The sequence below is a fragment of the Pseudopodoces humilis genome, chromosome 28 (genome assembly GCF_049639895.1).
Source record: "Pseudopodoces humilis isolate 2021_Gansu_Grassland_sample_001 chromosome 28, ASM4963989v1, whole genome shotgun sequence".
NCBI lineage: Eukaryota > Metazoa > Chordata > Aves > Passeriformes > Paridae > Pseudopodoces > Pseudopodoces humilis.
Genome location: NC_142227.1, coordinates 4,317,603 through 4,336,968, shown reverse-complemented (window position 1 = coordinate 4,336,968; position 19,366 = coordinate 4,317,603). Strand labels below are relative to the sequence as shown.

At 50.3% G+C, this 19,366-nt stretch overlaps 1 protein-coding gene across 2 annotated transcripts; it reads left to right on the top strand.

Annotated features, from left to right (window-relative positions):
- Window positions 1–173: 173 nt before the first annotated feature.
- SCAMP4 (secretory carrier membrane protein 4) lies at window positions 174–18,810 on the top strand. Of its 2 annotated transcripts, none has more exons than XM_014260115.2 (8): window positions 174–281; window positions 5,965–6,035; window positions 6,421–6,474; window positions 9,313–9,441; window positions 13,105–13,261; window positions 16,169–16,270; window positions 17,460–17,577; window positions 18,614–18,810. In XM_014260115.2, the coding sequence occupies exons 3-8, from the start codon at window positions 6,468–6,470 to the stop codon at window positions 18,788–18,790; spliced, it is 690 nt and encodes a 229-aa protein (XP_014115590.1). In that variant the 5' UTR covers window positions 174–281; window positions 5,965–6,035; window positions 6,421–6,467; the 3' UTR covers window positions 18,791–18,810. The 2 variants fall into 2 exon arrangements, with proteins under 2 accessions (XP_014115590.1, XP_014115591.1); XM_014260116.2 differs by lacking the exon at window positions 174–281 and adding an exon at window positions 776–946.
- Window positions 18,811–19,366: the final 556 nt, after the last annotated feature.

Sequence of the window (19,366 nt, the reverse complement as noted above, 5' to 3'; positions counted from 1 at the left end):
CCCAGCCCCTGGAGCATCTCCCCGCTCTCCCCCGGCAGAGCCCCGGGCGGGGTCGGTCCCGGTACTTCGGACAATTCTGTCCCTCCCGGCTGCCGTCCCGCGCCACCGCCCCTCCCCTCCGCCCTGCCCCTCACATGACCGCAGCGGGAGTGCGCCGCGAGGCACGCTGGGAGTTGTAGTTTTTGGCGCGGGACGTCCAGCGGCGGCGGCTATTGGCGGGACTCTGTTTCCCAGCGCGCCCCGCGGCGGCCCGGGGGGAGCGGGAGCGGGCGCTCGCTGAGGTGGGCGCGGGGGAATCGGGCTGGGGGCACCGGGCGGGCCAGGGGCGAAATGGGCCGGCGGATGGAGGATACGGGGGTCGGAGAGGGGGAGCGCGAGTGGGGGGAACTGGGGGCCCGGAGCGGGAGCTCGGGGTCGGGGAATTGCCGGGGGAAGGGGAGCTGCGAGTCGGGGGGATGAGGGGGAGCAGGGGGCCACGGAGGAGGGACGGCGGAGCCGGGAGTGGGGGGGAGCTGGGGGTCGGGAGGGGCCGCGGGTGGTCTCGGGGTGTAGCGGGGGTGAGGGGGGTCCGTGACACTCCCTCAGCCCGGGGGTGTAACGGGGCAGCGATGGGGGAGGTATCGGGGACAGGTCTGGGGGGACGGGCCGTGTGTGGGGAGGAATCGGGGACAGCCCGGGCGGGGGAGGGATCGGGGGCGGCCCCGCTGGGAGCCGCTATCGAGGGCAGCGGGCGGGAGGAGCCGGGCCGGGCCGTGTCCCGTGTGCCGCGGCGGGTGAGACCCCCCTGCCCCGGGGGCTGCCGGCTCCATCCGCTCCCGAGGGGCTCTCGGGAATTGCCTCCCCCGGCTCCTTCCCGGCCCGGCCCTGGGGACACGGCTGGCAGCGCTCGGGGGGACGCAGCGGGGACAGGGTGGCACAGCCCAGCGGCCCCTCTCCCGCCTGGGAGGTTCGTGACGGGGATCCTCCAGGGGTTTTAAGGGTGAACTTGTCTGATCTGTGTGGTTCGGGTACCGGAGATGTGTGCGTTGCCCTCGATAGAGAGCACCTGGATGTTGTAGTTTCATTTCTCCTTTTAATTTCTGGTCTCAGCGTTTTGTAACTCTCTCAAGAAACTCATTTGTGGAACCTGTGATGAAGAGAGCAGTGGGTTAGAAATTAAACAATTGGTGGATTGATTTATCTACATTTCAGTATTATTCTGGGCTAATTAATATTTTTGCTGCTGTCTGCAATCCAGTTCTGTGTGAGGCCAGTCTGAGCAGGTGTCAAGGTGTGGAACAGGCTTGTGTCCTAAGCACAGGTATTTCTGTGCTTTCTGTCTTCTTGAGCTGAGTTTCTGTTCCTGAGCAGCCACGCTTCACATCTTGATGCGGTTGTACCAAAATCAGTATTTGTCTGCTGTGTGTTTTGCATAGGCAAATTAAGGCTCCTGCCCACCTACTGAGGCAGCAGGTATAGGGCTGTGTAAACAGGCTGGGGGAGCGCTGAGAGGAATTGTTTCCAATTGTGCTGTCTCCCCAGCTCCAGGCTGGGGGGAGATGGGGCAGCAGAGGCCCCTGCATAGCCAGGCATCCCCACAAGGCTCCTGGAACTTGGACCTGATCTTGGAATGACATGGGAGGGGCATAACCCTTGTAACTTCGCTTTTCCCTGCTCCTTTTCTCAGGGCACTGCTGCCATACAGTTTCCCTATTCTCCCTGGTTGTGCTGGGTGGCTTTTGGAGTTATTTTTTGGCTGCAGGGACAGTGTCCCACCCTGTGAGGGCTGGTGGTGCGTCAGGGAGGGGAAACACCACCAAAGCCAAGCTGTGTCAGCTCTGGGTTCCTAACGCTGAGCTGATTGTTTTGGAGAGGCTGCTGCTGCCTTGGGCTCTCTGGGAAGTTCCTTGTAAGAGCTGGACGTCTGGAAGAGGTTCAAACCCAGCCTTTTGTCTTGAAACCAGTGCAGAGCCGCCACTTTCCACTTTAAATTCAACCACTACTTTAAATTCAACTGGTGAGATTATGAGAAAGGCGTTTGTTTGTGTTGGGAGCACCAGAGGCTGCACTGATTCCCTGCCGAGCTGAGTGATTTCAAATCCAGATCTCTCAGATCCCTGTGGGGGTCTCATTCCTTTTAGGCTCTTCTGAAGGGTCTGGGTGGGTTCTGAAACCCACCTAGTCTGATGGTCCTCCCCAAAGGCTCAGCTTGAACCACTGTCAGGAGATGTGTGCCCAGGTTTCTCATTTCACTTGTGTTCCCATCATTAAATCCGTGCTGATGAGGGAGTGTGGGCAGTTCTGCTCTGTGCTGGGATCCTGCCCCTCAGTTTGCTCTTGTCAAAGTGCTCTGGATGAAACCCTGGAGTACAGGATTGTGTGGAAGCTCTTGGCCTCGCTGCATCGCAGAGTCACAGAGTCCTTAAAGGTGGAAAAGACCTTCAAGGTCATTGAATCCATCTTGTGGCCAGTGCCCACCTTGTCCTCAGCCCAGAGCACTGAGTGCCACATCCTGGCCTTCCTTGGACACCTTCAGGGATGAGGACTTCAAACCTCCCTGGGCAGCCCTTGCCAAGGCCTGACCACCCTTTCCATGGAGAAATTCCTCCTGATGTCCAACCTGAACCTCCCCTGGCAGAATTTGAAGCCATTTCCACTTGTCCTGTCACTTGTTCCCTGGGAGCAGAGTCATCAAATCAGAATGAAAATATAAAGTCAGTACAGAAAATATCCTAAAGCAAGGACTCAGAAACTGGGGGATTTGTTGGATGGAAAGCTTGGGATACTGGGCTTTTCTGAGATTGGCTGCAGGGCACAAGAGGAGCTCATGTCCTGTGAATCTGGCCTTGGAGATGTGCTCCAGGTCACTTGGTGGGTTAATGGCAAAGCAGGAATGAATTCAGCTCTACCACCTCTCTGTCACTGCTACTCTTTGGCCTGGCCTTTGCTTGTTCTCTGCCACCCTTCTGTGGTAATGAAGATAACAGCAGGGAGAAAAAACAAACTTTTAAAACTATTTGATATTGGCAGAATAAAGCAGGGGACTAAGGAGTAGCATTTGCAGTAGCAGGAATGCAGGGGATACTCAGTAAGTTTGCAGATGATACTAAATTGGGAGGAGCTGCTGACCCCCTGGAAGGCAGGGAGGCCCCACAGAGAGTCCTGACAAACGCTGGGGCTGAGAAATCCCCAACCATGTAACAGGGGCAAGTGTCAGATCCTGCCCTGGGATGGGGCAGCCCTGGGTGCAGGGACAGACTGGGAATGAGAGGCTGGAGAGCAGCGCCCTGGGAAGGGACCTGGGGGTCCTGGTTGGTGGCAAGTTGGATCTGAGTCACCAGTGAGTCCTGGCAGCCCAAAGGGCCACCAGGCCCAGGGAGGGATTGTCCCGCTCTGCTCTGCACTGGGGCAGCCTCACCTCCAGTGCTGGGGGCACTTGGGGCACCACAAGATCAGGAGGATCCAAAGCTGTTGGAGAGTGTCCAGAGGAGGGACACGGAGCTGGGGAAGGCTCTGAGGAGCAGCTGAGGGCAACTTGGCTCGTTCAGCTGGAGCAGAGGAGACTGAGGGGAGGCTCCTCGGGGGCTGCAGCTCCTCCCGAGGGGAGGCGGAGGGGCAGGGGCTGAGCTCTGCTCTGGGACAGGGACAGGAGCCCAGGAAGGGCTGGAGCTGTGCCAGGGCTTGGGATGGATCTCAGGGCAAGGTTCTTCCCCCCGAGGCTGCTGGCACTGCCCAGGCTCCCCAGGGAATGGGCCCGGCCCCAAGGCTGCCAGAGCTCCAGGAGCGTTTGGACAGCGCTCTCAGGGATGCTCAGGGTGGGAATGTTGGGGTCTCCTGGTTAATGCCAGGAGTTGGACTGGATGATCCCTGTGGGTCCTTTCCAGCTCAGAATATCCCAGAATTCTGTGATACTCAAAATGTGCCTCAAAGCAGATTCCTATAGGTATTCACAAAATTTTCCCTAGTCTGAGATGGTGCAGTGTTTCACACTGCAGTCACATTCAAAGGAATCGTGTTGTTGTGTGCCTGGAAAAGCAACACTGCTTGTGTTGGTGTTTCGGTCTGAGAGGGAAGTGGTGTCCCTGGAACTGACACAGGGCATTTTGTCTGCGAGATCCTGGTGAAGAAAAGCTCCAACTGTCTCCAGTGGACTCCTGAGTCATGTGCATTGGCCTGTGAACTTCAGAGTTATTCATTGACCATGGATGAGCACAGTGGAAAAAGGAAGTTTACTTCACACTGGAGTTTCCTTAGCATGTGTGGGATTTTCCTCCTGCCACAAGCAGTGGGTTATAGATGAGGAAAATCTCTGCAGTGGATGCAGGGTGTTTGGTTTCACTTATTCCCAATCAAACTGAAAAGATGCAGGTGAATAGAGATCTGATTTACATGTTGGAGAGGGACTGTTTATAAGAGGGTGCAGTGATGGGGCAAGGGGGAATGGCTTCAAATAGACAGAGGGCACAGTTAGATTGGATATTGGGAAGAAATTCTTGGGAAGAAGCTCCCTATCCTTTTACCAGGAGCTGGGAAGGTCAGCACATCTCAGGAAGTGATTCCTCAGTGTAAAACGTGGCCATGTGTGCTTCTCCTTCCTGAAAGAAGTGTTCTTAATGGTGCTTTGTGGATCCAAGCCATATCTTTCTGTGGAAGGGGGTGCATCTGCTTTGTCTGGGGTTTTTATTTATTTATTATTATTTTTTTATTTTATTTTATTTATTTGAGTTAAAGCCTCTCCACAGCACCACGGGTCTCCTTGAGAGGAGGACACAGGAACACCATTGTTTGGCCATTGCAGGAAACCCATTGTCAAGCCAGGAATGTCCCCCTCAGTCTTTTCCTTTCCAGTGGACAGACACCTCTCTGCAGCTGTAGGACACCAACACTGAAGTGCTGTAGCTAAATAACCCTCTTCTGAAGAATGACCTTATTTACAGGCTCATTCTTCAGTAAATGATGCCTCTCTCTTAGTGCTTTAGTGTAGCTGGTGTTCATGGGCCATTTGTTCTTGAAATTCACAGATCTCAACCAGGAGCAGCTGCAGAAGGGTGGGGGGAAGTTTTAACGGTGTTCTTAACTGTGTTCATCCTTTGTTTTCACACATTTGAAAAATGCACAGCAAAAGGCTCCCATTTCCAAACCAGCTGATACAAAACTGTTGGGCAGAGTTGGTGTTGAGGGACAGCTCTGAGGCCTCAGGGATTGATCCCATGGCAGCTCCCAGGGGACGGAGCCTCCTGTCCACACTCTGGGGCTTCCTAGAGCCTGCTCTAGGAAAATAACGTGTTTTCCTCTGTGCAGACATATTTAAGCTTGTACATCTCTGCAGAGGAAGAAGAAGAACAGGCTGCTGGTACAGTCCCAGGTGCTGTTGTCTCCATGGGCTGGGTTAGAGTTGTTTAAATGAAAAGCAAAAGCAACCCAACAAAACAGCTCTGCCAGTGCAAAGCTCTGCAGCCTCCAGACCTTACCTGGGGCACAAGTGAGGACAGCACTGAGGTGCAGCAAAGGGGAACCAGCTGCTGTAAATCCGGAGGGATTTGGATACAAATTTTGTTTTGACCCTGCTGCTGTGTGTGTGCTTTTAGGAGCAGATTTTAGTCTAGACTGCCTTTGTTTCTGTCAGACTCCACAGTGCTGGTTTGCAGGGTTGGTTCGTGTGTTTCCATTCTGGGATTTGCAGGTAGGGACACATGGTGTTTTTATCCTTAAGGTGGAATTAAAACTTAGCAAAGACCTCTCTGTATTTCATTTGTGGGATCAGCTCTGCCAAAATCAGCACCACAGCTGATGCTGGGTAAACTTCCCAGGATTTGCTTCTGCCAGAGTTACAGCTACGCTCAGTGGTGGTAACAGGAAGAATGAATCTGCATTTGTGCAGAATTTCTAAAATAATGGGGGGTGTTGGGTTTGGTTCCAGCTGATTATTTTTTTGTTAAGCAGCAGTTTAGTGCCCAGCTAACAGGGATTATCTGTTTGTTCCAGGAGTTGGGAAGCACCACAGAGAGCCAGGAGCCAACCAATCATCTCAACACCTAAATGAGGCATTAAGTCTGGTGAGCTCTACACATTTCTCTTCCAATGTATGGCTCTGCTGGGTCCCACCCTGACCTGTGTGGCTGTCCCTGGTAGCTGCAGGTGTTCTGGCAGGGGCTCCCTGAGCATCCTCAGCCTTTGCCAGGGGCACATTTGTTTGCTGCTGGATAATACAAACCTTGCAAGTGGCTGAATGAGGTGCTGCCAGAGCTTCCTCTGCACAAGGAGAAATCAGGATCCTTTCTGGAAGGCTCCAGCCTTCCTCCTTTAGGTGATTGACACGAGTAGTTTGTAGTGGGAACCCCGGGCTCTTGTTTGTCACATGCTGGGAACGTTCCCAGTTCTAGGAGGTTTTCTGGGTGCTGGTTAGTCACATGTGCTGACCTGATTTCCTTTCTCCAACAGATCTGTTGCTCTGTCTGAAACCTCACCAGGAAACACAAGTATTAAAAATGGCAGGTAAGAGCACCTCAGACACAGCAGGTAGGGAGAGTGGTTTCAGAGGGTGTTGTTCATGGTGCTGTGGGGGCTGTAACATGTCAGGAATGTGACCTGTGTCCCTTCCCGAGACCTTGGTGATCCCTAAAGCTCTTCAGTTATTTCTCTTGCCGTGGTCACATTCACTTTCCTGCTGTGTCCTGATCTGTCACCTGAGGTTTATGCTCAAGAGGTTTATGCTCAAGTGAAAGGTTCAGATGTGACTTGCTTGAAAGTTTATGAGGATGGAATTTACTAAAAAAAAAAGTACATGAGTACAATTCCTTCTTTCCAGAAGCTTTCCACAGTGTTCCTAGCTGTGCTATTGACATTAATCCATCTGAATTTTGCTTGCAGTGAAATTAGGAACAAAATTCCAACTTCTTTTAAAATAAGAAGTCTGGAATTTGCCTCCAGCTGCAGCTCATGGGTGATGCAGTTTGGTTTTTGATAGCATGGGGTACAATTTGCTGATCTGATATGTTGATCCCAGCCTTGATGGGAGAACTGTAGACTCTGAGCTCTGCAGTCAGACATGAAAGGGGATATTTTAATGTAATTTATTTTGTGTAATCTCGGGAGTAACCCAGAACAGCTGGGAACTGTGGGGTCTCTGGGTGGGAGGAGGTGGGCAGCAGCTGGGTAGCAGCAGAGAAGAGGTGTAATCTCCAGCTTTGTGTACCTAGCAAACAATTGTGAGGGTGTTTGGACCATTTTATGAGCTTGAAAAATGACAAATGGAAAAATGGACAATGCAGTGGCTGCTTGGTTTTGGCCCCACCACATGGGAGCTCTGCACTGGGAGCTGGCAGAAGCTCTGCTGTCCATGACAGAAAATGGGAGAGAGCAGAACCAAAGGAACAATCTCCAGCTTCAGCTGTTGAAGAGGGACAGAACAAGTTTCCTCATCCCTCAGAAAAAAAAATGGTTAGAGAATCTGCTTTTACTGCATTTGATTAATCTTGGTCTTACTGGCTTCCCTAGAGACCTGTCCTTTCAGCTGTGTCCCCTCCCTTTTCCTTGATCCAGCATTGTTAAATCCATTTCTAGGCTGCAGGGACACACTGTGCAGGAGAAATCCCATTAGGTGCTTACAGCAAACAAAAAAATTAATGCAAAGGAATCCAAATTCCTGTGGACTTTGAAAGCATCCATGGGCCATCAGCTCTCCATGGGATGGAGTCAGCAGTGGTGTTAACCAGTAACTCAAACCAGCGTGGAGGGCATCTGAATTAATGTAAAATGGGTTTAAGGGAGATGGGTGAGGAGGGGAAGAAGACTTGATGTTTGTTTTTATCAGGACAAGTCAAATTGGGCTGGTGACTTCAGACATTATTCCATAGCTACTTCTGATGTATTCCCAGTGGGCGTTCTCACCATATTTTCTGTGTGAAAATATGCATGAGGGAAAGCCTTTTTCCTTCCTAAAGCCTGGCTGCAGCTCTAGGCTCTTCCCTGCCAACCTTCAAACAGAGCTGAGGAGCTGCTCCTGCAAAATGTCTCCTCAGCCGGAGATAATGGGAAGAGAAGGGGAACTCTTGTGCTGACAGTTCTTGTTCAGACATTTCCTCTTGTCTCCTGCGCCATTTGGAGGTTTTCCCAGGACATTCTTCATCTCTTCCTCTGGTTGTTTTTAATTCTGTTTACTGGGGCTGAAGGAGGCTAGAGACAATTAGTCACAATGCCCTGGAATCAAACTTTAATCAGCTCTGGAAGGCAAAAGCAAACATTCCCAAACATGTAGGAACACACATCCAGGCACACACACACAGATCTGGGAGCTGACAGCAGCAGAGGATTTAGGCATTTAATTACTTGATTTTAAAACAGAAATTCTTCCCAAGGTAGGGTTTTCTTTACCATATAGCTTTTGGCAGCATTTGCTGATTTATTGTCTCTGAATGCAAAGCATTTGCTTTTTTCCTTTGCTGCTTTTTTTTTTTTTTTTTTTTTTTTCCTAGGGCTTAACCTTGCAGGAAAAACTTGAATGTAGCCTTTTTCCATTAAAAATCATGTGTGTTTTCAAAGCAAGATCATCCCTGACATGGAATCACAAAATGGTTTGGGTTGGGTTGGAAGGGACCTTAAAGCCCATCCAGTGCCACCCCTGCCATGGCAGGGACACCTTCCACCATCCCAGGCTGCTCCAAGCCCCGTCCAGCCTGGCCTTGGGCACTGCCAGGGATCCAGGGGCAGCCACAGCTGCTCTGGGCACCCTGTGCCAGGGCCTGCCCACCCTCCCAGCCAACAATTCCTTCCCAACATCTGACTTATTTCCCAGCACTGGATGATACCTGGGTACAGAATTCCAGTTTGGGGATGCCTTCAGGCACCCTTCCTTATTGTTCCAGGCTACAACAGGTCCTAAGGCCTGACCCTGGCCAGGATAGGCTCCTGCTTACTCAGAGCTGGTGGCTGAAGGTAAATCTGCTTGTCTGGACCCTCCCCAGCCTTTCTTTCTTGCTGTGGATTTCAGAAGGGTTGTAACTGAACACCGCTGTGCAGCTGTTTCCCCCAGATGTTGCTGACACCTCCCCCTTCCTGAGGAAGCTTATCCTGGAGCTTATTTTAAGTTGTTTTTTTCTTTCACACAGCTCCACACGGATGTGTAAAGGTGTTAAATCCATGTGATGTTCATTAGCTTGTTCCTATTCCCCTCTCAGCCTTGTGTGTAGTAGAATAAATGTCCTGTCCACTGCTGAGGAAGAAAACCAATATATTTGTGGTCCAGGGAGAGGGTGAATGTGCAGCACTGTCGGAAAGGTGTGGAGGATACAACACATTTCTGCCCTCAGCTGAAATCTGTGTTCTGTGTTCCAGAAAAGGTGAATAACTTCCCACCGCTCCCCAAGTTCATCCCTCTGAAACCGTGTTTCTACCAGAATTTTGCTGATGAAATTCCCATCGATTACCAGTTCCTGGTGAAGAGAATCTATCATGTGTGGATCTGTAAGTTGAATAAAAACACCTGTGCTGGAAAAAGGTGTTTGTATAGCAAAACCCCATAGATCTCAATGACTAATGTGCTTTAAAGTTTTGATGAGGAGCAATGATCCCCCCTTGGAATACTCTAATATAACTTTATGCCTGAATTTTAAGCTGCTGTACCTTGAATTTTTGAATAATCTTGAAGAAGAGAGGGTGGCAGTGCTGGAAAAGTCTGTTAGTAAATAGCAGACCACCTTTGATACCTTTATTAATATCAAATGATCATAGAATCTCAGACTGGTTTGGGTTGAAAGGGACCTGAAGGATCATCTCATTCTACCCCCTGCCATGGCAGGGACACCTTCCACCATCCCAGGCTGCTCCAAACCCTGTCCAGCCTGGCCTTGGGCACTGCCAGGGATCCAGGGGCAGCCACAGCTGCTCTGGGCACCCTGTGCCAGGGCCTGCCCACCCTCACATGAAAGAATCCCTTCCCAATCTACCCCTGCTCTCTGGCAGTGTCCTGTCCCTCCATCCCTTGTCCAAAGTCCCTCTCCAGCCTTTTTACAAGCCCTGTTTAACTCCCAAAAATAGGTACCTTAAGGAAATTCCCAGTTCCCCTGGGTAAGAGTAAGTAAGAAGGAGAATTTTAGAAAAAATAATTGTAGCCCATTTGCTGCTACCTCTCTCCCCACCTTGGAAGAAGTCTTCCTAGAATTCTAGAAAGGCTGAAATTCCCTCTTATCCTCACATTTCCCTTCCCAATGGAAGCAGTGTCTTCTAGCTGCATGCTGGCTCTGCCTTAGCTATGCAGAGCCCCCCAGACATTCCCCATCCTGCTGGAGTTGGGAGCTGATCCTGTCACAGCTGGTGATGTGCTGATACTCTGTGCTCTGAACAGAGCTCCTGGCCCTGGGCTCCTGTTGTTTCCCTCAGCCATTCAGAAGCCAGGAATAAAAATTGACCATTCTTCTCCAAGGAATGAAATTGGTGTGGCAGGCCTAGGAAACCACAGGGAACGCTTTGGAAGATTAAGAATCTTTTTGCCTTGCTTATCTTTTTTTCCCCAAATGCTTGTCATCCTCTTTACCCTTCTCACTGAAGGAAAGCTTGTTTTCTGCCAGCTCTGCATTTGGTGGCATGGCTTTTATTCCAGATGCACGGGATGTGTGTAGGAGAGAGATTTGTGTGCATAAATAATGGCATAATCCATGGCTCCATTGTTCTTTGGTTATGTGGAGCTGCTGCAATGAGCTCTGTAATTTTCTTGCCTGAAGAAGCTGCCTGTCCCTCCAGACTCACTGGTGCGATGCCGAAGCTGTAAAGCCGCCTTTGTCCTCCCCTCTCCCAAAACAAAGAGTCCCTCAGTCGAGTTAATGGCAGGCTGGAGGAGAGCCAGGGATTTGGGCATGGCCAGGAGAGCTGCCATCTGCACCAGGAGTTTCACATTTCCATCTCCTGCTCTCAGGAGTTTCACATTTCCATCTGCAGAGCACTTCCTTTGGGGGTCTCCCTGATTTTTTTGCGTGGGTTGGAGAGCGACGTGTAAAGGGAAGAAGGTAAACAAGAAAGGGCCAGTTTTGAAAAATAGAAACACACAAGTTTGTTGCTGGAAGGGTGATTGCTCATTAGTTTAATTGGATGTGAGCACTGGATTAAGGCGGAGGGAGGTTTGGGGAAGGTTGTACCAGAGCTCCCACTGCTGGAGAACAAACTCTGACCTGAGCCACAGGGTAGCCAAAAGTTCCTTAAAACTTTGTAGATGCTCTTGGCTTGGTGTTTTGTCAAGTATTTTATAATAAGTAACTTTTGGAGAATAAATTGCTTCTGAAAATGAATATTTGGAGAAGTACAGCTAATTGGTGTGTAAATGAAATATCATAGATTTACGGAATCCCAGAACAGTTTGGGTTGGAAGGACCTTAAAGCCCATCCAGTGCTACCCCCTGCCATGGGCACCTTCCACTATCCCAGGGTGCTCCAAGTCCTGTCCAGCCTGGCCTTGGACACTTCCAGGGATGGGGAATCTACAAACTGTTAGTTTAAATACCTAGATTTAATTAATTTAAATAACTAATGTTCTTCCCCCCAACATTAGGACTCATCCGAACCATTGTGTACAAAGCTTCGATGGCTACTCAGAAGACATTTTCTTTGCAGTAAAACAATGTTTTGTTTTACTCTCAGGCCATGTGTAAGTCAGAAGTAGCAGCTGGGTATAGGTTTCATTCCCCTGATTGTGTTGTCAGTATTATTTTGTGACCATAAAATCTTGCAGCTGTTCAGGACCCCCAGGCTGTGTGAAGGCAGGTGGGTCAGTGCCCAGGAGAAGAGGGAAGAGTCAGAAGGACCAAGGCAGTGATGTGCAGATGAGCTGCAGAGCCATGGCAGGGAGTGAAGTCTGGAATGGGCAGGACACATTCCCTTGGCACAGGTGAAGAGAAATTCAGGGATTTAATTCTGCCTGGATGACTGAGACCAAGGTCCAGAGTGTTCCCATGAGCTCAGCTCATCACCAGGCTGTGCTTGGAGGGTCTTTGGTGTTTGGGCCTTTTTACCTTCTCCTTTCCCTATGCTTGTTGATACAGGTTACCACAAAGGGTTTTAAGAGTCCCCACCAGTTTTCCAAAATAGGAGATTGTAAATTGGCCTCTTTGAGCCTGGCAGAGCCTGGTGGGGATGCTGGGACAGCTGTGGGGTGCCCCTGGTTTGGGGCTGAACCCCCTTTCCAGGGATGTGAGCTCCAGAAAACTGGGGGAACAGCATTCCTTCATATACTACTACGTAGTGCAGCACTGCTGTGCTCTGGGGACCTTTGTCAACTGCTTCTTTTTATCCAAGTGACAGGGACAGGGATGTGAAAAGGCCTCTAAGCCACCCCTGTGGTCCCATATTCTCAGCCTGATTAGAGTTTGTTTATCCCCTTGCTCAAGGCAGCACTGCCAAGCCCCCAAGATATCCAGGCTTCCTCAGAGGCCCAGGGAAGTGGAGAGAGAGCCTGCAAGGCACTGAGCTGGCTCAGAGATAGCTCCTGATGCAGCCCCAGCAAGCACAGAGTCATTCAGAGGCAGGGGCAGGGCTTGGGTTACCCCCCTCTCCTCCCACAAAGGGGTTTTGCTATAAATGGAAATTAGACCTTGTTCATAATTCATAACAACACTGGCCTGAGTATTGGTCACATCAGTTGCTGCTTAGGCTGTCCATGCTTTGACAGGTCGTACAAGAGTTCCCTCATCCCTGTGCTGCAGGATCCAGCTCTGGAGCTGGATGTTCCTGTGCTCCCAGCTCCAGGTCACACAGAAGCCTGTGACTCTCACTCAGAGCAGCTGCCCCAGGGACCCTTCCCATTGCAACCCTGGGAACTTCCTTGGGTCCAGGGATATTCTGAGTTAGCAGGGACCCTCAGGGATGATCAGTGCAGCCCCTGACCCTGCCCAGACCCCCCAACAAGCCCACCCTGAGCATCCCTGAGAGCGCTGTCCAAACGCTCCTGGAGCTCTGGCAGCCTTGGGGCCGGGCCCATTCCCTGGGGAGCCTGGGCAGTGCCAGCAGCCTCGGGGGGAAGAACCTTGCCCTGAGATCCATCCCAAGCCCTGGCACAGCTCCAGCCATTATCTTATTTCCTTTTCTCACAAAGTCCTGAAAGTTCCTCACCCCACATTCTCTCCTCTGCCCTCTCCCCAGTTTACTGCATCACGCTGGCTGCGAACCTCATTGCCTGCCTGGCCTGGTGGATCGGGGGAGGCTACGGGGTCAACTTTGGGCTGGCCATCCTCTGGCTGATCCTCTTCAGCCCCTGTGGCTACGTCTGCTGGTTCCGACCTGCCTACAAAGCCTTTCGGTGAGTACGAGCCCAGGAGGTGCTCCTGGGTCCAGTTTCCTTTGGAGGTTTCCCTGGTTGTTACTGGGGAGTTCTGCTGGGGAGATCTCTCTGGCTGGGATGAAGATTCAGTACCTGATGTCTGAATGTCTTGTTTACTTTCAAAATGAAGAAGAATGTGGCTACTTTTAAGTACTAGATACAGGACTGAGGGTCACATAAGATTGAAGGTGAGCAGCTTGCCACTTCTAAGGAGGTTAAATTCATATTTTACTTAAGTATCTCAAACTTAGCAGCACCCTCATCTCAGTGCAGCATTAAAATAGGTACTAATTTGGTAAAGCTTCATTGAAGCTTATTTTGATGGAAGACTATTAAGTTATTAGTTTTTGAGAACTCTTCTGATTTCTGTCTCCAGCTACTTGAGAGCTTGTCTGCTTAGCTTTTTAGATGAAAGCAGATCCCTGGAGTCAGTCCTTCTGAAACTCCACAAATATTTAAAGCCATGCTACATTTTTGCTTTAATTAATTATCATTTGCATTTGCTGTGGACCACGAGGTATCACTCAAACATTTATGTGTAAAGCCTGGCAGAGCTAGGAGGGTCCTGAGCAGTTCCCAGCCTGACACAGGGAAAGGATGGGCCTCTCCAGTGCCACCACCACACCCCACACAACAATCAGGGGTTTGCCCTCTGAAGGTGAAGCTCTTCCTGGTAGGATGCTCTGGATTTTGATTATTCACCGTGATGGTTTGGATAACAGCAAAAGCAGCTGATGGCAATGGGAGGTGGCAGGTGGGTCCTGCCTAGCACATGATAAATTAATTGTTTAAATGCACTTCTGAGTTGATGCTTTGTGTGCCCTCAGCACTGGGCAGATGCTGTTAAATCACCAGTGGCATCGTGGAGTAGAGGGGAGGGTCATTTCTACAGGAAAGAGGAGGGTTGGATTTGTCTCAAAGTTCCAAATGACATGAAAATCCCAGCTCTGAACTCTTGCCCTCTGGGGCTGGAGTTTGTCCCCATCCCAAGCTCAGAAGCCCCAGGGCCTCCAAGTGCTGGAGCTCTGTTCAAAGAGGATTTTCCATTCTAAAGTCTGGGAAAAATTACTCTTCCCTGCTGACCTCCCCTGAGCTCTGCAAGGGCTGTTTCTCATTATTCCTTGAACGTTGTTTGGATGTGTTTATGCAAGTGAATGCTGAGAGGTCCCTGAGGTTACTCTGTGCAGAGACTTGCAGTTAAAAAAAGACTCAACGCCAGGGACAGCGTGGGGAGCCCAGGGATCACCCCCTGGGACAGCAGTTGGGAAGAGGCACAGAAATCACTGTTGGGATCACAAGTGGTGATTCCAGAGGCAAAATCAGCCCTCCTTTCCCTGGAAGAGGCCACCCTTCAGTGCTGGCACCCTCTCCTGCGAGGATGCTTCTGTAAAACCTCCGTCATCCCGCCGCATCCCAAATTAAATTAGCTGCAGAGCTTTGGTGCTAGGGCAAAGCTGTAGCAAATCTGCACCAGAAAGCTGGATGAGAAATCACCTTTTCTCTGTATCCCCACTAATTCCTGCAGATCCTTTCAAATGAAGACTCCTCCAGCCCCTTCAGGTTGGAGATGCAAGAGTCTGTTTGAAGGCTCAGCCTCGAGCCTAATCCTTGTTAATTGGATTCTGACAGGCACCACTGTCAGCAGGCCCTGCCTAAAGTATTTCTTTCACATTGCTGTACTCGGAGGTGGTATTTGAAGGGTGGGATTGTGAGTATACTCAAGGATGATAAATCTTCCAGAGCCACCATCTGTGACAGACACCCAGACCAACACGGGCAGCTCTGAGGAGCGGGGATCTGACTGGAGGATTTTCCACGTGCCTCACCTCCCTCATCTCTTCCCAAAGCATCAGGGGCTAGAATTATAAAACTAACAATCATTAGCATAATTAAAATAATAAGCATTTAGATACTTTCAGGGTTTAAGCAAGAGCTGGCAGTGATTGGAGCTCTTTTCTTCACTCCCGTTTGCACCAAACTGCCTCACCTGAAAGGTTTTTTGCAGATTTGTAGATAAATCATTGGCCCTTTGAGTTCCTTAGAGTATGGGAATCATTTGTATCATTAAAAATTATAGTTTGAGGAACTTCAGATGTGCCTGATGTGGCTGGTTTGATGGGGTGAAGATGTGTTGTGGCAGAGCCCAGACTTGGGCAGGGCAGTGCCAACCCCCCAGTGTACCCATTACGGAGACTGTGAATGTCCCTGGTCAGCACCTTGCTTGGGGTCATTTTCATGCTAATTATTGTACCTGCATAAACTCAAGGACATCACCTGTACATCCTGAGGATGGGGAGCCTGCAGAGATGGGAAGTGTGCCTCTGCTTTCAGGGGCCCACCCACCTCTCTCATGGCTGTTTTCTCTGCTATGATGTCCCAGTGCTGGATTATTTACCATGGGCGTGGGAACATAATGACAAGCAGACACTGAAACACTCCCAGCTGGAATTCTCATGCTCAGTGATCATTTTTAGTGTATGGACAAGCTCTGCCTGCCAGCATTAGGCCCCTGCATGCCTCCTTGCTGGGGGTGGAGCTGGGCAGGTGTCAGGCTGGGCTGATGTTTGGTCAGAGAATGATTCAGACTCTCTGTGTAGGAGACTCATGTCCCTCAGCCTCTCCTTGTGTGTCATCATACGTGCAATTCCTTGTGGAGAGCGACTGCAGGAGCCAGGTTATTGGGAGCCAATCTGTGCTGCTGAGTCACGGAGCTGTGTGCTCCCACTGCCAGGGAAGGGGGAGAAGCTCCCAGCACACAGCCGTGGGGAGATCCCTATGGAGTGGAACCACCACTCTGGAGGGTTTGAACATGGTGGTGGGGTCAGACAGGGGTGTGGAGCAGCACAAGGTGCCAGTGCCCCTCTGACATCCTCTCTTCCTCCACAGGTCGGACAGTTCCTTTAATTTCATGGCCTTTTTCTTCATCTTTGGGGCGCAGTTCCTCCTCACGGTCCTGCAGGCGATCGGCTTCACCGGATGGGGAGCGTGGTAAGCAGGAATGTTCCAGCAGGCCCAGGAGCTCTGGCTGTGGCTGCTTCCAGGGACTTGGAGAGGCTGATGGGAACCCATACAAGGTGGAGAAGAAGCTTTCTGATTTCCCCAGTGGCAGAGATTATCTGCTCTTGGGGTGCACCATTTGGGTTTCATTGCTGTGTTGGCAGAAATCAAGGCCAAGTTGGATGGAACTTGGAGCTACCTGGTCTAGTGGAAGGTGTCCCTGCCCATGTGGTCTGGCTGGGCTTTAAGGTCCCTTCCAACCTAAACCATTCTGTGATCTTCACCTGGTTACTCTTTGTAGCCTCTTCCCTCAGTGTCCATTTCTTTTACCATTTAAGCAGCCTGTGTCAGGCTCAGCACTGCCCTCAGTGTTGGCAGCACACGGTGAGCTGAGTGTGGTGACTCATTGTTGGCCTATGAGAAGTACTGTGAGAGTTCTCCTAAAATAAATGGGAGCTTGTTAGTGTCTGTCCCTGGTTGTGTTAAAATTGTTTGGCATTTTAACTTCCTGTCTGTAGAGACTTGAGAGCAATTCCTGCTGAAACTACAAGTAATGGAAAGTCTTAGCACTCCATTTAACACTCTGGTTTCAGAATTGCTGAAGCCTCACCTGGTTTTTGCCAGCAAAGGAATGGAGATGGAGTGTAAATCACAGGACCATGGTGTTCCCTGATCCCAATTCTGGTCTCTAGATGCACAACCAAAAGCACTTTGGGAATATGTCTTCTCTTCCCAAACTCCATGCAGCTGGCTGTCCCTTAAAGCTCCCAGACTGGATGAGTGAGGGATGCTGGCAAGTGAGAGTTGAGATCTTGGGGAAATACCTGCATTGAATTCTCGATTTTCCTCATTGTTCATTTCATTTTCAAGAGCTTAAAAGCTGCCTTGTAATTTCTGGGTTATGAATCACAGAAACAGGGAATGGTTTGGTTTGAAAGGGACCTTAAAGCCCATCCTGTTCCACCCCCTGCCATGGGCAGGGACACCTTCCACTATTCCAGGTTGCTCCAAGCCCCCTCCAACCTGGCCTTGGACACTTCCAAGGATCCAGAAGCAGCCACAGCTGCTCTGAGCAACCTCTGATGGGGCCTTACAAGCAAGTAAACAGTTTTTCTGAGAAAAAGGACACTTTGAAAAGCAGATTATAATGATGTTTTGTCTCTTTTTTTGTTTCTTCTAGTGGATGGTTGGCAGCCATCACCTTCTTCAGCACCAACGTGGCAGCTGCTGTGTTCATGCTGTTCCCTGCCATCATGTTCACAATGTCAGCGGTTGCAATGTTCATCTGCATTATAAGGGTAGGTTCTTCTAATGGAAGGTGTCCCTGCCCATGGCAGAGAAGCAGAATGAGATGAGTTTTAAGGTCCCTTCCAGCCCAAACCATTCTGGGATTCTGAGATCCTTCAGATCTCTCTCTCTCTGCCTTGGAGAATCCCCGCTGTGTATCACAATAATGTGAAGAGGCAGCTCAGCAGCCACCACAAGCCATCACTGCTTTGAAAGGTTGCACAGTGCAGTCAGTTGATGTCTCTCAGAATTTCTGGAGGACAAATCTAGACAGCACAAGACAGCTCAGGCTGGAAATTGTCACGGTGTCATGTGGTGATGTTGCTTTATGTCATGCAAAGCAAGCTTCATGTGGAGCAACCTGAGGCTGTGTGAAGTGGGGAGGTTTGGATTGGATATTAGGAAACATTTCACAGGAAGGATTGTAAAGCATTGGAACAGGCAGCCTGGGGTGGTGTCATCATCCCATCATCCCTGGGAGTGTTCAAAAAATGTGTGGATGTAGCTCCTGGGACATGGGTTAGTGGTGAACATGACGGTGGAGCTGGCCTGATGTGAAGCTTTCCCAGCCTCAGCTATCCTGTGATTCCATGATTTGTTGCTCTTTGGGATGGTCAGTGATGAAGCATCTGCAGTGGGGACGAGGTGGCAGGGTGGGAATTGGGTCTCTGCAGAAACAAGGACTTGCAGTAGTACTCTCTGGAAAGCTTTGGCAGACAGGGAAAACAGAAGCTCTGTGGAAGCAGTGGTGCTGGATTCTGTGTTGGAGAGGTTTCAAACCCCTGGCCTGGGCTGGCTGCCTTGCTGTGGGATCCCCCACCTGAATTCTGGGCATGGAGCTGAAATGTGTTCAAGTATTGGATTGATATTCTCTATCTGCATCTCTGTTCACTGTATTACTGCATTTTTTGTGCTTTGTTCCTTGGGAATCCAGCTCTTCACAGAGAGAGGAACAAATCCACAATCCTGTTCCCAAGTGGCTCTGGAGGGGCACAGCTCTGGGCTCCTGGTGCTGACTCTCCTCTTGTCCTCCCTTTTATCCCTTAGGTACATAAAATCTACCGAGGGGCTGGTGGAAGCTTCCAGAAGGCTCAAGACGAATGGAACAGCGGTGCATGGAGGAACCCTCCCAGCAGGGAGGCCCAGTACAGCAATTTTTCTGGGAACAGCCTGCCAGAGTATCCCACAGTGCCCAACTACCCCTCTGGAAACCAATGGCCTTAAGCAGCAACAGCTGCAAACTGCCTGGATTTTCTCCTTTTTGGTCTTTTTATTTTTGTTCTTGGAAAAGATCATTTGCATTCCCCCCCAAGCACCCCACTCATCTCGGGGACCTTTCTGGTTCTTGTCTCCTGATCCCTGCGGAATATCCGTGCTCTCAGTCCTTCCCACCTCCACTGCACTGCACGGCCATGGCAGAAAGCTTTTTGTTTGCCTTGAGTCACCAGTATTTGCCTCGTTGCAGACTGAGAACAAATCCTTCACTGCCCTTGTTTGAGGAAATCCTCTCCTGACCATCCCTGGAAAAGGCTTGGCTTCCCTGTGATGGCAACACTACCACAGCTGTTCCTGCCCCTGCCCCTGCTCAGCTTCCTTGGAATGCCCAGCACAGCACCATGCTGTCTGTAGCAAAAGCAATCAGAGCATTAGTAGCAACTGGTGTTTACCCTCCTATATGAATAATGTGGAATTTTTCACTCTAAGGGAAATGCAGCACTTAAATTATTTGGTACTGGTGACACTGAAGTGATTTGTGAAAGCTCCACCCTCCGTGGGAGGATCCCTGCAGGTAACAGAGCG

Bases quoted from the DNA above. Each gene is read 5' to 3' on its own strand.
- SCAMP4 (XM_014260115.2), top strand. The intron at 13,262-16,168 runs GTGAGTACGAGC...CTTCCTCCACAG, and splicing joins CCTGCCTACAAAGCCTTTCG to GTCGGACAGTTCCTTTAATT. The intron at 17,578-18,613 runs GTAGGTTCTTCT...TTTATCCCTTAG, and splicing joins TGTTCATCTGCATTATAAGG to GTACATAAAATCTACCGAGG.